The sequence below is a fragment of the Rattus norvegicus genome, chromosome 8, assembly GCF_021556685.1.
Source record: "Rattus norvegicus strain SHRSP/BbbUtx chromosome 8, alternate assembly SHRSP_T2T, whole genome shotgun sequence".
Lineage (NCBI taxonomy): Eukaryota > Metazoa > Chordata > Mammalia > Rodentia > Muridae > Rattus > Rattus norvegicus.
The window spans coordinates 116,809,723-116,826,808 of record NC_141541.1 but is presented as its reverse complement, the minus strand read 5'-3'; the positions used below and the strand labels follow the sequence as shown (position 1 = coordinate 116,826,808).

Below are 17,086 nucleotides of genomic sequence, written 5' to 3'. Positions count from 1 at the left end.
GTAATATACAACCTAATTCAATATCCTCTCGCCTTATCAGCACCCGTGTAGACACCCACCTTACTGGGAATTCCACAACTGTGTCCAGTTTATCCCGCCAGTATCTGTTATAGGAGAAACGTTTGAGATGAACCACCAGGATCTTGGGCAAAGACCACAAATCAAACTTTTTTGTTGCCTGTTGGTGCTTCTTACAGGTGGGACAGTACCTAAAAACAAAAGAGGCTGACTCAGCCAGGGCAGCAGGAAGCCACCTGGGTACCTGTTTGGGGACATAGTCCAGACAGGACTCAGCACCAGTACTTATGAACAAAACCCCTGCTTTCTCATCAGAGCAGTGGCTTTTTTTTCAGTCCAGTAAACAGCCTTGACACACACAAAATATATTACAGCCTTCATACCCACAAATACTTATTACAGGTCCGGCTAAGAAAAAGATGACCTGTCCAGGTACAGTAAGAGGTTTCTGTGCACACAGATGGTCCCAGCAAACCTTAGACCCTGGGGTCCACAGCCCCCTGCTCAGAGCCTAGGGACTTGCATACCAGGGGTCATGCTCCCCAAGGGTCTCCATGGTAGTAAAGAGCTCGATGCACTCCCGCAGGGCTATTGCAGCCTTCTTCTTCTTCTGAGGCTGGGACATGCTCGTGTGCTTCTCACAGGCCTATGGGAAAGAAGCATTGAGTCCTGGCAGAGAGGTGCAGAGGCTCTCAGCCTGGAATAGACCACGTTTCCTACAGTCTCTGGACATAAAGCAACAGTCTTAGGAGCTTCTCATTTCAAGTCATAAGGAAAATTTGTTTAACTGTTGTCCAATCAATGAGAGGAATATCAATATATTTCCACAGCAGAAACCAGAACAGAGCACTGACCACAAACCCAGATGACATACCTCAGATTCTTGCTCATCAAAGTAAAGGCTTCGGGTCTCACTGTCCCAGTCAATGGCCAGTGTGGATCGAGCTGTGGAGGGACCATAGTGTCACTCATTATGGAATGATCAACACCAAGAGAGGCTCTCCAAGTGACCAGAGTGAGGACGGTCACACTCAGGCAGCAGTGCCACACCTGCTCACCCACCACCAGCCACTGAGGAGAGCAATGCTACAACTTGGGGGTAGCCTTTCTGAATCTCAACCTCCCAAAGCTTCAAGGTCTCCCATAATACTACAGATAAACCCCAACCCCCAGAATCTGGCAGGCCAAACAGAGTCACGATGAAGTACCCGGGAGCAGATTCAGCCTCTCGCCTGAACCCCAAGAACATCTGACCCAATGGATAAAGTAGCTGTTTTCAAACACTGGACAGACACCAAGCAGGACAACAATGAAATCCCTGAAAGATGAAGTTTGCTACCGGCAAGCGTCCTATGGCACTGAGTGGTAGACAAAGGAGCAAGGGAGACTGGATTAAGGAAGCAAAGTTAAAATTGAGAGCATGGTGAGGTGGTTTATGCTTGTGATCTCAGTGTTTAGGAAGTAGAAGTACAACCAGGAGTTCAGGACCAGCAATACAGTATCATACAAGACCAGTCAGTATGGACCACATAAAACCCAGTCTCCAAAACCCAAAGGAACTGGGAACAGTGGCATACACTTTTAGTCTCAGTGCTTGGGAGGCAGGGGCAAGCAGAGCTCTGTGGGTTTGAGGCTAGCCTTGTCTACAGACTGAGTTACAGGACATCCAGGGCTGTTACACTGAATAATTTTTGTCTGGAAAAACAAAACAAAACCACCACCCCCACCCTCCCAACAGAGCCGAACCGTAAAGGTGGATGGTTTGCTGGTCCAGGGCCTGCTACGCAAGCCTAAGAACTCAAGTTCAATCTGAGCAAAAGAAGCCGGAGAGGGAGACAGAGGTAGATCTCTGCAGATGGCGGATCAGCCAGTGCCCCATTTGGTGAGTCCCAGGCCTGGGGAAAACCTTGTCTGAAAACTGAGGACTCAGGAGACCGCTCAGCAGCTGCTGCACTTCCAGAGGATCTGAGGTCAGATCCCTATACCCATGTCTGGTAGCTCACAACTGCCTGTAATTCTTGGCTCTAGGGGTCAGGTACACACGGTGCAGCCCCCCCCCCCCCCCCACTAAGTTGTTGGGTCATTTAACAGGATAACCTCTGTGAAAACAGAAAAGCCCACATGCTTGGGAGCAGAGGAAAGATACCACGGCTGACCTCTGGAGGACAAAGCACACAAATGCTACATTTGAAGAGCTCACAAGAATTGAACAGACCCTAAACTAAAAAGAAGGAACTCTCAAAACAATGCTGTGGCTGGACAGATTTATTTATTTATTTATTTATTTATTTATTTATTTATTTATTTATTTATTTATTCTTTTCTATTTTTCGGAGCTGGGGACCGAACCCAGGGCCTTGCACTTCCTAGGCAAGCGCTCTACCACTGAGCTAAATCCCCAACCCCGGCTGGACAGATTTATATAAACTATCTCGACTATGCTGTTATTAAAAGCATGTAACGGGAGTCTAGACACGGCTCAGGGATTGAGCGCTCCTTCTGCTCTTGTAGAGGACCCAGGTTCAGCTCCCGACACCCACACAGTGGCTCACAATAGTCTGTAACTCTAGTTTCTGGGGCTCTGACAGCTCTTCTGGCCTGTGTGAACACAAGGCATGCATGTAGTAAGCACACAGAGAGGCGGGCAGCGAAAGCCCAGAAACGACTGACTGTGGAAGGGAAGAGGAGGATAGGGAGGTGCAGTGCAGGGCTAGAACCTCTGCCTCTCACGTACGAGTCCCCCAGGTTAGTCCCTAGTACTGGGACATAAATATGTGACACATGTGAAAGGCTGAAGGAGGCTGGAAGGGCTTAACAGCTAAGTGCCCTGTCTGTCTGTCTGTCTGCTCTCCCTGAAGACCCAGATTCTATAGCAGCACCCAGTGGCTCTCGACTGCGAAATTCCAGTCCCAGGGGATCTGATTCCCTTTTCTGGCCTTTGCAGGAACTCGCACGGTGCATGGTAAAACATACAGGTAAAACACCCATTCACATACAAGTTTTCTGGAAAGGGTTGGGAGGAGCTGGAAAGGTGGCTCAGTGGTTAAGATCATTCACAAGCTCGCTTCGGGCACACACAACTGGAGCAACACACAGATCACGTGGTCCCTAAGCAAAGATGGCATGCAAATTCATGAAGCCTTCCAGATTTTTAAAAGACTATGTGATAACCCCCCCAAAAAAGATCATTTACTACTCTTATAGAATACTGGGGTTCAGTCCCTAACACCCAAATTGGGAGGCTCATATCATCTTACAGCTCCAGTTCCTCTGCAAGCCCCAGGCACACACATAGCACACATACGTACATGCAGGAAAACACTCAAACACATAGAATACATTTTAAAATTAAAGCTGGGCAGCAGTGAGAAGCGCCTCTGATCCCAGCACTTAGAGAGCAGAGGCAGGGGGATCTCAGTGAATTTGAGGCCAGGGCTACAGAGAAACCCTGACTTGAAAAAAAAACAAAACAACAACAAAAAAATTTTTTTAATTAAAATGGAGGGAAGGAGGGAAGGAGAGAGGGTAGCCGAGAGAGAAAGAGAGCGTAGAATGGTTGTTAACCAGTAATTTCTTTCCTAACAGCAATGCTCCTAACGTGACCATAGGATCACTGAGGCAAAGGAAAGCTCTTGCAGAGCAATGGAAGCCTGTTTGCCTCTGAGGTCATGATATCAAGGATTAGGGTGACAGCGGGGCATGGTGGCACATGCCTGAAATCTAAGGACTCAAGAGATATATAGGAAGACCAGAAGTTCAAGGCCAGCATCAGCTACATAACAGGTCTGAGGCCAGCTGACATTTAGGGTTAGGATCTCCTGGGGTTAGAGATGGTGAAGAACACTTGGTGCTCTTGTAGAGTTCAGGTCCCAGCATCCACTGGGTGGTTCACAGTGGTAATTTCCATTGTAGGAGATTCAGTGTTATCTTCCGGTCTCCATGGAGCGAGAATTACAAGTAGGTAAAATGTCAACACATAAAAATGAGAGAGAGAGAAGGCTTGTCTTAAACTTGCCACTCCACTACCAAAGGGAACAGGGTAAAAATCCTTTGAAAGATGTGTGTGTCCTCAGTCATTCTCCAAGGACTCTAATGTTTAGTCCTAGAGCTACACAAAGAGTTAACACCTGATATAGTTAATACCAAGTAACGTGATTTTGAAGCCATCTTACGTGCCCGAGTCTAGCTGGAAGGCAGAGCTAGCACTTACAGTTGAGCTTGAGGAGTTTTCCGTCAGTGGCCAGCGAGTTGATATCAGCAGTTCCACAGGAGTTCACGAGGCTGAAGGTGAAAAGCCTCTTGTGGCGGGGCGGGCCTTTCGCCTTTTGGGTGGTCTCAGTAGGGTCCCCTCCCTGACTGTCCTCACCACTTTCTTCCACTTCAGAAAGCTGTTCTTTCCCTTCCTCTTGATGATCCATTTCTTCTTCATCTCCTGATACACATGAAAAGTGATCTGTGTAAGCCCCATATTTAAATGTGAGGAATCTTTAGCCGGGAATGGTGATAGCTATCTATAACCCGAGCACTCAGGAGGCTGAGGCAGGACGTGAGTTCAAGGCCAGCCACAACCACATGACAAGTTTGTGGCTGGCCTGGGCTACAGGAGATCCTATGTCAAAGCGACATAACCCACAAAGAAATCATAAAACATTTATTTAATTCTAAAGTGCATTATTATTTCCTTATAGATTTTGTTTTATATATTAGAGTGTATTCACCCCTATACATCTCTACAGTTATTAGTTACCTGATTTAACACGTGACTGACCCCAAGGGGCAGACAAGGCATCTAATTCCATGATGAGGAAACAGACACTCAGAGAATAAATGCAATTATTTATTTTGTTTTATCAAGTGTATGTGTATGTGTGTGCTGTGTTTGTGTGTATGTTGTGTGTGTGGTGTGTGTGTGTGTGTGTGTGTGTGTGTATGTCTGTGTATGTGTGTGTGTCTCTGTGATCAGCCTGTCTCTGCCTCCCAGTGCCTTGACTGAGAATCTGAGTGAGTCTTTTGGCAGGAGCTCCTCATATCACATGGTCCTGCTCTTGACGTCACCATTAGCTTCACAGAGAGAAATGCACTAAAATGAAACACTCAATATCCAAGAGCAGTTTTTCAAGAAAGAGAATTTTAAAATCAAATTTAAAATCTTGCAATCCTAGTACTTGGGAGGACTGGGAAATAAAGGTAGACATAATCTACAGAGTGAGTTCTAGCCCAGCCGGGGATAGAGGGGATGCCAGTGGATACAGGCATGTGCTGCATGAGTGTGGTGATCTGAGTTTGCTCCCCAGAACCTGCATAAAGGCAGATGGAGAGCACTAACTCCAAAACGTAATCCTCAGCCTCCACACATACCCACGCATAGACAAGGCACATGGATACAAGAATAATAAATCCTCAGCCTCCACACATACCCACGCATAGACAAGGCACATGGATACAAGAATAATACATAAAAAAATTAAAAAACTCAAAGAACTTAGAGACCATTTATGGATTCACAGGAATAAGGGCACACGATCACCTACACTTCCAAAAAGAGTAACAACTACAGCACAGATCAGGCACTCCGGTGTGAAGATGGCGTCTTCGGCGCCTGGCCACAGTAAGGGAAGGAAGCCTTGGGGCTTGCAATGAACACACTGCACTGTTTTCAACCGTGACTTTCTTCTCTCCTACGACCTAAAGTCAGTTATTTCCTAGGAAGATACTCAGCCTCAGCCTTCTGATTAGCTAGCCAGGAAACGAAACCTGTCCCTTAGGGGCAGTAAAGGCTCACCAGCCATGCTAGACGGTGTGTACAAGTTCATGCTAGGAAAGTAAATGCTAAGAGATGAGAAATAAATTCCGACTCTGGAAGCCTGGGAGAAGAGCACAGTGGTCAGTGATCATGCAAGACTCTGGCCTTTATCCCTAGCTGTAAAACCAAACCAACCTTGGCCGTGCTTCCTAACTTTAGTAACCAGTCCTTCCAGGCTCATGTGTATCAGCAGGAATCTTAGACAACTCTGTAAGGTCCAAAGGTTGACGGTGACTGAGACCCCCACCCTCAACCAGTCCAGACAAATACACCCTGGTGTTTAGCGCCTTCCCAGAAGATGACAATCAGGAGCAACGAGGCATCACCGCCCCACAGCAGGAATGCTCACCTTCATAGCTACCCCTAGAGCCATTGCAGGCCCCAGGCTCTAAGGGAGAGCTGAGAAACTCCTCAGGCAAAGGCTGCTTTATATAGCGGCTTAAAAGGAAACAGAAGATTATTAGTATTAGCATTAACTCTTCTACTCTACAGCCATGAAGCAGTGCATAATTCACAGACTCAGTTATCCACAAGCACAATGCAATGGCTCAAGAAATTAAGAAGAACCTAAGAGATCACATGTTAACTTACTAAGTCAATAAAGATATCAAGAAGGGCTAGTCTCAGGTCTTCTAGGAATGTCAAGAGCATTATTTGATTTGATTGCAAACAGGGTGGCCTCAAATTTGCTATATACCTAAAGATAACTTTCTGCTCCTGCCCCACCTGCCCCCGCATCTCAAGTACGAAGGTTACAGGTGTGCACTGTGACCACGCCTGGTTTACAGGGCTGTGGAGACTGAACACGGGGCTTTGTGCGTGCTGGGCAAGCCCTCTTTTCTTCCAACTAAATGCCATCCAGTACTTTCCATCCTAGATAAGATTCTAGGAATCAGCGCTTGAACAAATCCTGGCTCATGTTATTTAGTGTGCCAGCCACTCCAGCCCATTAGCTCCCCCGACCCTCCCTCCCAGCAGAAGCTGGCACAGTTCCTTGTTTTCACAGAAGTGAGACCCTGGGATCTACAGAAAAACTACAGCGACTCAAGCTGCTGGACCCATTAATCTCAGATAACAATCAAATTACATTTCCGGTACCAACCTGATACGTTCACAAACAGCCTGGTATAAGGACTCGAGGGTTAGTCTGTGCTTAGGGACAGAAACAAGAAGTGGCTGTCCATAGAGCACGGCCCCAGAGGAAGTACTCGATGGCCTGGACTTCTTTTCTCTGAAGTAGACTGGGAGAGTGATATATTCTGAGCCATCCATGGGAGTGGTGCAGATCTCATACCTGCATGAGTCACAGAGAGGGAACCTTTAGCAGTAGGTCCCTGTCAGCAAAACAGATATAAGCTGCAAGCTGGTGAGGTTGTGATGATAAAAGATAGAGTAACTTTTAGAAGAAAAGGAAGATTAGCCATTTCCTAGGTGAGTACAGGCTGAGTGAATAATCTCACCGAGGATCACTGTCAACGCGTGTGACCTACAGAACTCAAAGACACTGGGCTACATTAGTCCCCAAAGACGGAAACCACAGGCAATTCTCTGATCATCAAAGGAAATGAGGGCCAGCAACGGTGCCATCACAGAAAATTCACCTTCCAACTTCACTTTTCCTCACCAAAAAGCTCAACTTTTAAAAATTACTATTTTAGCCTCTGTCTCTGTTCCTCTTTCCTTCCATATCCCAGGCAAGCCTCAAACACACTACATAACTGAGGAGGACCTTAAACCTCTAATCCTTCCACCTCTGCCTTCCAAGTGCTGGGATTACAGACGAGCGGGTTTATCTGAGTTAGGGATGAAACCCAGTGCTCTGTATACACAAGCGAGCACCCAGGAGCTGCATTCACAGGCTCCCTCCCCGCAGGCTTGTTTCTGAGAGTTCTACAGAGTATGTAGCCCAAGCTGGCCTTGAACTCACAGAAAACTTTCTGCTTAACCTCCCAAACACTGGCATTATATTGTTTAGCATAGCTGTGGACCTCACAGGTTCAGCTGGTCAGCTGTCTTGCCTTAGTCCTCAGGTTTAAAAACTGGCAATCTGACACCAGGCCTTGCCAAGAGCTCAACTGCTGTGTGCTGCTGTCGGTGTTCTTTTCATTCCCTTTTTGCTTTTTCAAGACAGAGCTTTTTGTGTAGTCATAGCTGTGCTGGAACTCACTTTATAGGCCAGGCTGGCCCTGAACTCACAGAAATCTATCCACCTGCCTCTGCCTCCTGATGCTGGGACTAAAGGTGTTCGATACTACTGCCCAGCTAAAAGCTCAACTTTTTTTTTTTTTTTTTTCCCCAGAGCTGGGGACCTAACCCAAGGCCTTGCGCTTCCTAGGCAAGCGCTCTACCACTGAGCTAAATCCCCAACCCCTAAAAGCTCAACTTTTAAAACTGTGTTCTTAGTGCCCTGCTGTGGAATAAAGCCAAATGTAACACAGGAATATACACTGAGACTACCAGCCAAAGACTTACCAAGTGGGGAAACTAAAAACCAGTTACCGTCAATGTTCAAAATCACTGAGGCAAAAAGAGTATAATTATACCCTCCCCACTTCTTAGTTTTAAAAAAGTTTACTATGTAGTCCGGGCTTGTCAGGAACTCGTTATGTTGGCCAGGGTGGTGTAAAACTCACCACAAATCCACCTGTCTCTGCCTCCCCAATGCTGGACAGAGACACACACCAGCACATCCAATCACATCCAATTTTATAAAAATCCAGAGAAAGCCAAGCAAACTACCAAATACAAATAAATTATTTTGAAATCTGGTCTACAGTGAACAAACAGTGCCAGCCTTACATGGTCAGGGAGGAGGACATTCCCTGTAGGGAACACTGTTATTCTGGAGATGTTACTAAAATTATTGACAACTGACTGCAGTCTTCCCCTCTCCCAATAAACGCACACGCAAGCTCACTGAGTCCGGTTCTGAAAAGTGCACACCAGCCCTCTTCCCCAAGGCCTGGCCAACAGTCCTCATTAGGAGTTATGCAGGGAAAACAAAAATCCCTTAAAGATTCACTTTTATTGACATTTGTGTATATGCCTTCACGGGTCATATGTACCATACACATGCACATGATGCTGTCAAAAGGCTGAAGACATGAGATTCCCTGAAACTGCTGTCGAAGCTACCTGATAGGTGCTAGACGCTGGTGCAAGCTCCAGAAGTTTTTTCTGAAAAATAGTTTATGTGGGTGCGTGTGTGTGTGTGTGTGTGTGTGTGTGTGTGTGTGTGTGTATGCGCACGTACATGTCATGTATGGCACAGGTAGGGAGATCAGAAGACAACTAGAGTGGAGCTGATTCTCTTCTTTCCTGTGGATTGGAGGGATTAAATTCTAGCAGTTAGGATTGTCAGCCAGTAGCCATTCCTACTGAACGGCCTTGCTGGCTGGTGCAGCAGGGAGTTTTAGAAACAATGCTCTAACTTGTCATCGTGAAGGAAGACCGAAGTTAGTCATGGTCAGCAGCTGGGCTTGAGTGAGGCTGCTCCAAGTTCCAGGTTCACCGTGTCTTTCTCAGGTTGGAGTGACCCAGTGAAACACTCTAACTTCAGGTCTGTGTACTTAGTAGCATTACTCACCTACCAGGGTTGTGGTGAGCATGTGACATAGCTAAAAATACTATCTGTTCCCAGAGGTAAAGTCTCACATCTACATCCAGCACTCAGGAGGCAGAAGAACATGATTCACTGAGTTTGAGGCCAGTCTGGTCTACATGGTAAGCTCCAAGACAACCCTGTCTCAAAACAAAAATCAATGTACCAACCAACCAAGACAAAACACTATGCCACTATTCTCATGTTCTCATGTTGTGTGTGTATGGTGTGTGTGTGTATGTTGTATGTGTATGGTGATGTGGTATGTAGAGGTCAGAGGTCAACACTGGCCTTTTCTGCAGTCAATTATTTTCCGAGTCAGTGTCTCTCACTGAAGCTGGCACTCACCATTTCAGATAAGCCCCTTGGCTAGCAAGATCACCTCAACTTCACAGCACCGGGGATACAGGCAGGGACCGCCATGTCTAGCTTTACACACGTGCTGGAAATATGAGCTCAAGCCCGTGTGTGTGTGTGTGTGTGTATGTGTGTGTGTGTGTATGTGTGTGTATGTGTGTGCGCGTGCGCGCGCGTGGGTGTTATATGTGTGGAGATCAGTTCTCTCCTTTCACTATGTGGATTGGAGTGGCCAAACTCAGGTCTCCGGCCTTGGGCAGGAAGCACTTTCCCTACTAAGCTATCCCACTGGTGTCTCTTGGCACCCTTCCCACGGCTCTCTGAAATCAACTCACTTTTAAAGTAATTTTAATTTCCCAAAGATTGGTCCAAGTCCTGTATACCTTCTCAGCTCATGGTAGTTTGCAGGAACTGTTAGGGAGGTGCTTTACCGCTCCTCAGTTAGGCATGTGTGCACACTAGTTTGCACAATGGAGAAAGCCCATGTTCAGGGATTAGGGTTAAAACACAGGGAACAGGGGTTGGGGATTTAGCTCAGTGGTAAAGCGCTTGCCTAGCAAGCGCAAGGCCCTGGGTTCGGTCCCCAGCTCCGAAAAAAAAGAAAATACAAAAAACAAACAAACAAAAACAAACAAAAAAAAAAAAAAAAAAAAAACCACAGGGAACATGGCAGCACATATCTGCAATTTCAGCGGTCAGGCGACGGGCGGTGTGACGCACACCTTTGGTCCCAGTGATCTGGAGGCAGGGGCAGGTGAAACCGAGCTCTCGGGCTGCCAGGGCTGTTACTCAGAGAAAACTGCCTCAAAAAAAAAAATAAAGAAAGAAAGAAATAGATAAAAGAAAGAGGAGGTGGGAGATAGCTGAGTGTGTAAAGGCCATCTGTTGACCAGCCTGATGACCTGAGGTCTCTCCCAGGACTTGTACGGTTGGCAGCAGGGAACGAACTCCCTTATCTTGTCCTCAGACCTCAGCTGTGGCACCTGTACAATTTCTGTCTTCTGTCACCCACATTCTCATACATGGAAAGACAAATGTGTTCAAAGCAAAACAAAACAAAAAAGAATGAATGAAAGAAAGAAAAGGGAAAAAAAAAAGTTTTGTTTTGATTGTTGTTGCCCTGTACTGGAACTTGCTCTGTAGACCAGGCTGGCCTTGAACATGGAGTTCTCCCTGCCTCTTCCTCCTAAGTGCTGGGATTAAAGGTGTGAGCCAACACCTCATGGTGAGAAAAGAGATTATTAAAGTCATCTGGGAGGTTGGGAGATGGCTCAGCAGTTAAGAGCACTGGCTATTCTTCTAGCCTAGACTGGTCTCAAGTTCAGAGAGATCTGATCTGCCTGGCTCTGCTGAGACTACACAACTGAACAAACCAACTGCCTGTCTTTCTGAGTGAGAAGTAAGAAGAGCGTAAGTAAGAAGCTGCAGTTCTGCACCTAGGAGGACACACCATTATTTCCCAAAGAGTTGCCACAAAGCAGCACTTCGTAGTGTTCCCTTGGGAGTGAGAAACTTCAAAAGCTGAATCTCAGAACTTTGCAGAATGCCTGAGATGCCCATGGCTACTCATTTCTGAAATAAGAGTGTGTCACCATGGCACCTGGGGCACAGAAACCCCAAATTCCTCTATACAACAGCCCTTTGATTGCCCTGGCCTTTCTTACAGCTGTGACTCTGTTTTGTCCAAGACAGGGTTTCTCTGTGTAGTCCTGGAACTCACACTGTAGACCAGGTTGGCCTAGAACTCAAGAGATCTTCCTGCCTCTGCCTCCTGAGGGCTAGGATCAAAGGTGTGTGCAACCGTCGACTGGCCAGCTGTGACTCTTAATGAGCAAAAAACCTTTGACAGCAGAACTGCTAAATTAGTCCTCTTAGCAAACAGAATCTATTGACCAGAACTGTGTTTGTGCAGGGCTGTGTGCGGCCAAAAGGTTCTTGATACTAAGAGAGGCCAAGTTTCCTGAACATGCATCTCTGGTGGCCAGGCACCAGGATATACACACATGAGCACCTAGGTCAGAGCAGTCTCCACAGTGCTCCTCTGCTCGTGTATCAGAAACTGCTAAGTACTTACACAAAAATGTCATCTCGAGGCGTGATGTGGCTTAAACCTTCATCCATTTGGAAAATTTTGTGGAAGCGGTGATTATACACATCAGTGACCACCATCTGAGAATCAAGAGTACAAGAAGATGACAGGATGACTCACAGAGCTCTGCTCACTGACTAAAACCCAGAAACAACGGACAGAAATGCCTTGCTCAAGTGTTGCCTACAGAGAACCACCAAAGCTGCGACCAGGACGGGAAGGGAGCAGCACGGCTGTCAGTCAGCATGGCTCTTTGATGACGTCTGCCCTCAAGTAGGAGGACTAGTGAGAAGTGAGTGCTGAGCAGACACTGGTCAGGGCCTAGAAACCTCAGTGGCTTTCCAGAGCCAGTCTCCACACCCACACCATGATGAAGGTGAGCCCTACTCTTGTCCTTCTGACAATGGGTGGCCCCATCACAGTGGAAGAAAGACAGTGCTTCCCTGTACTGGAAGGGATCATGAGCAAGGTCGGGAGGTATGAGGTATCCAAGACATTTGTGCTGTCCAGTAACAACAACCTCCCAAAAGTTTGAGAGTAAATTCAAAGGACCATAAAGTGACTTAACGGTGATAAGGGCTACTAATGACTCCCTCTTACATTTTCTGCAGCAATGCCAGACAGCTTGGAGAGTGCTTCACACAGGTCAGAAATGGCCCCCATTAATGGCACAGTCACACGGTACTGCAAAGGAGAAACAGTCAAGGTGACAGGAGACAGGAAATGACCTGAGGGGGAACATGCATCCTGGGGACATGGGATTCTTCCAGAGGCAGTGCATGGCCCAGATGAGTCACACAGCCAGCTGACAGAGCCAAGCCTCTGGTGTTAGCATAGCTACAACATTCAGGCAGTGCCTCCTTCCTGCCTAGACACTGTTCTATCCTTTACCTTTGGACTGGGTCAGTGCTTCCTTTGAGAAGCACTAAGAGCATATGAACTGCCATTTGATATGTGTATCACCTTTCTCCTCTCCCGCCCCCCTTTTTGTTTTTTGGAGATAGAGCCTCACTCTGTAGCTTTGGATGGCCTGGAAGTCATTACAAACACCAAGCTGGCTTCAACTTCAGATGTGCTCTAGCTGCTTTTGCCTCCCTTGAGCACCAGGAGAAAAGGTGTGCACAATCACACCCAGCAGATATCACCTTGCCCCTTGCCACTAGCAGAATTACACATGAAGACCCACTGACCATACCTCTCATCTGGCTTGCTCTCCTACCTGATTTGAAGACAAACTTAAGGAAACTCTACTGCATCCCCCCCCAACATTCAAGAACCGTTAGCCGGAAGAACAGCTACAGGAATTTACATGGTGGGAGAGTGACAGAGGACCCAATATCTATTCCAAGGATCTTTGCAACAGGTCCTACATAATGCTCACACAGAGGTCTGAGAGAGGCCAGGGCGCACACAGACGAAGCCCAGTGGGACCCATGCAACAGACAGAGAGTAGCCCCACCTGGGACCAGAGTCCAAACAGTGAGGGGTGCTATGAAGGTGAGGATTCTGTTACCTGGATAGGTCTGCAATGAGGGTCAGCAGGAACCAGGAAGACCTCCATAATTCGATCTTTCTTCAAAGGCAGTGGGAGAGTTAGATAGCAAAATGGGTCAAAGGTCACAGAAACTTTAGCACATTCTGGGCAAACCAAAGTAGATTTGAAAAGGCCATGGAAAGTATCCACAATCACAGAGTCATTCCTCAGCCTGTGATTTTCCCAGGCTTCCTTTGCTACCACCTAGATGAAAGAACAAGGATTCAGTAGGAGATTCTCAACAGCTGTCCTTCCCCTGGAATCCAAAACGCCAGGAGACAAGGAACAGCCGAGAGCATTCAGTGCACCATGGTCTCACCACAGGCTAGCTCTATACATACATTTACTCTATAACTACATTTACTAAGACATCAACAAAGAATCTGTGGAGAATAAGGGATCCTGAGAGCACTGTAGGCACATAGGTCCCATGGGGGATAGACCAATCCTTTTGTGTTTAATGATCTAAAGCCCTTAGGGGATATTATGGTTTTGGGTTTCTTGAGACAGGGTTTCTCTGTATAGCCCTGGTTGTTCTGGAAGCTGCTCTATAGACCAAGCTGGCTTGGAACTCAGAAATCCACTTGGTTCTGCCTCCAAAATGCTGGGATTAAAGGCATGGAATGTCACTGCCTAGCCTTAGGAGAGATTGATTGAGTATTTATTTATCTATTATATATAGGTACACTGTAGCTGTCTTCAGACACACCAGAAGAGGGCATCAGATCTCATTACAGATGGTTGTGAGCCACCAGGTGGTTGCTGGGAATTGAACGCAGGACCTCTGGAAGCTAACTGTTGTTTAAGATTTAAAAGCTACCTTAAAGCATTCATGTCAATTATTTCAATGCAACAAGGTACCGAAAATAAATTCCATTATCAAGTCCTAGAAAAATCAAGGCATCCAGTATATATATCTTAAATTTCCCTTTTTTTTTTTTTTTTGGTTCTTTTTTTCGGAGCTGGGGACCGAACCCAGGGCCTTGCGCTTCCTAGGCAAGCGCTCTACCACTGAGCTAAATCCCCAACCCCTTAAATTTCCTTTTAACTAGATATTTTACTAATCAAGGGAAGAAGAGGGTACAAAAGATTCAAAATTTCTAGGAACTCTCAAATATATAGTCAGATGCAAGCCCAGACTACTAATGAGATCCTGTCTCACAAAAAAATGGGCCTGTAACCCTGGCTACTTGGGAGTTGAGGCAGAAAGACGCCAATTTCAAGGTCTTCCTGGACTAGAGACTGAGGTCAAGACCATTCTGAACAATTAGTAAGACTGCATTTCAAACTAAACAATACAAGGAGGTCATAACAACAGCCCAATGGTACAGCACTTGCCCAATAGGAAGGAGGTTGGAGGTTTTATGGCCAGTACCACAAATAAACACCAATGAACTGGAGAGAGCAGTAAGAGCGCTGAGAAGACCCTGTCAGCATGTTGAAGTCTTCAGTGCTCACTCGTTCCTGGCTTGCCAATGCAATACTAAACAAACTGACTCACTTGAAGAAACCTGAAAAAGTACTAGGAGTAACTACAGTTGGCCTGGGATGGAGCTCACAGGTGGCGTGACTGTCTAATATTCAAAAGGCTCTGGGAGTTCGATCTGGAACACTGTGGGGTGAGTGGGGGGACGGCAACTATAGTTATCCTCCTTTCTGACTAGGAACAAATGCATCCATGTCACTGATAACACTGAGAGGCAACGGGGCCCTCGCACTAACCCCAACACCAGAAGACTGTTCCCATGCTGCCAACAGAAGGAAGTCTCTTTGGACACTGTGCAGACAGCTTCAATATCATACCGCATCTGGTCGCCCATTGGCATCCTTTGGCTCCAGGTAAGGCTTCTTCTTTACTCGGTTCAGGTCTTCATGCAATCCATCTAGAATAAAGGCTAACAGCTCTTGAGAGTCTTGTTGTTGGTAGCCAGAAAACTGAGGGGCGAAACGTCCCACTTGCGTCTACAACAAAAGCAACTCCATTAGGAGACGTAATAAAGTAGTAGAGGAGAAAAAAAGCAAACAAGTCAGTCAGGGGCAGGGCCCACAACAGCAGCTTAACAGCCAGGTGGGACACGAGAAACCTCACCTGAGCAACAGACAGTCCCACTAACCCCTTACAAGTCATACTGAGGCCAATGAGACCACCAGAGAAATGGCTCAGGTCAGAGATGCAAGTAAAACACAGGCCTGACTAACCTAACTAACTCTCAGCTGATAGATCCAAGTAGTGATGTGAACCCCACTCCAATGTCTTTTTGTGGTTCACAGAGTTAAATTATAGAGCCTTAGAAATGATACCTACATCAAATCCAGAGTCATACATGAAACAGCCCTAATGCTCCAGATCTGCGTGTCCAGTGATGCCCTTGAGGGCAGTCTCCAGTCAGCAACAACAGCACACTCTAAAGCACCACTCAGACTCAACCAGAAACTCCAGGGACAGCCCACAGTCTCTTGTAATATGCCTCCCTGAGACTATGATGCAGCCTAAGACTGAACAAGCAGTGTTCTACATCTGTGTTGTATATTATCTTAGTTCCTAATTGAGAGATTGTTTATATTTAAGTTGAGAAGAAAGAAAAGAGGTGGATGGGGTAGAGCCCACCCCCTTTTTCTAAGCACAAAGCCTTGAGCTAAATCCCTAACAGCAAGGATTTCTTTCTTTTTTTGCCATCTGCCTCTATGGTACTCATGAAAGGCAGAATATGAATGTGGATTTCCTGGGACTGGACTTATACACGATTGTGAACCACCATGTGGGTGCTGGGAATGAAATCTGGATCCTCTAGAAGGATAGCCAGTTCTCTTCTTAACTTGAGCCATCTCTCCAACCCTTCCAGCCCCCAGTTCAGACTCTTGGTCACATTAACCACATTACAAGTGTTCAGTAGCACCTAGGCTAATGGATACCACAAGACAGAGCTAACTCAGCTAACAACTGGGTCCATCAGAATACCACTCCAAAATGCTATCTGTAAGTTGTTTACACTGGAGCCAAACCAGGGTGCTGCCGTCCAATCCTAGTATTTTTTATGATTTAGAGTTCTCAGTATTAAACAACCACATGAGATTTTTTTTTTTCACTGAGAGAAAAGACCTAAGTAAGGATGGAGGTACCTTTCACACACCTTTAATCCCAGCACTCACAAGACAGAGGCAGGTGGATCTCTGAACTGGAGGCCAGGACTTAGAGCCAAGGCTATGCAGAAAAACCCTGTCTTAAAAAAACCAAAAAGGGGCTGGGGATTTGGCTCAGTGGTTAAGAGCACTGATTGCTCTTCCTAAGGTCCTGAGTTCAAATCCCAGCAACCACATGGTGGCTCGCAACCATCTGTAATGGGATCTGATGCCCTCTTCTGGTGTGTCTGAAGACAGTGACAGTGTACTCATATAATAAATAAATAAATCTTATTTAAAAAAAAAAAAAAAAAAAAAACCAAAAAGGGGTTGGGGATTTGGCTCAGTGGCAGAGCGCTTGCCTAGGAAGCGCAAGGCCCTGGGTTCAGTCCCCAGCTCCGAAAAAAAGAACCAAAAAAAAACAAAAAACAAAAAAAAAAAACCGGGCTGGAGAGATGGCTCAGTGGTTAAGAGCACCGACTGCTCTTCCAGAGGTCCTGAGTTCAATTCCCAACAACCACATGGTGGCTCACAACCATCTGTAATGGGGTCTGATGCCCTCTT

General features: G+C 46.4%; 1 protein-coding gene across 2 annotated transcripts in view; it reads right to left on the bottom strand.

Annotated features, from left to right (window-relative positions):
* Usp4 (ubiquitin specific peptidase 4) overlaps nucleotides 1-17,086 on the bottom strand; it is a 43,507-nt gene that overhangs the window by 6,508 nt on the left and 19,913 nt on the right. For both annotated transcript variants that reach the window (XM_087560702.1, NM_001135012.3), the window contains 10 exon segments: nucleotides 15,206-15,364; nucleotides 13,382-13,606; nucleotides 12,469-12,552; nucleotides 11,854-11,948; nucleotides 6,924-7,115; nucleotides 6,171-6,259; nucleotides 4,229-4,450; nucleotides 893-963; nucleotides 546-664; nucleotides 60-209 (listed from right to left, as the gene is read on the bottom strand). In XM_087560702.1, the coding sequence (XP_087416828.1) occupies nucleotides 60-209; nucleotides 546-664; nucleotides 893-963; nucleotides 4,229-4,450; nucleotides 6,171-6,259; nucleotides 6,924-7,115; nucleotides 11,854-11,948; nucleotides 12,469-12,552; nucleotides 13,382-13,606; nucleotides 15,206-15,364 (1,406 nt within the window).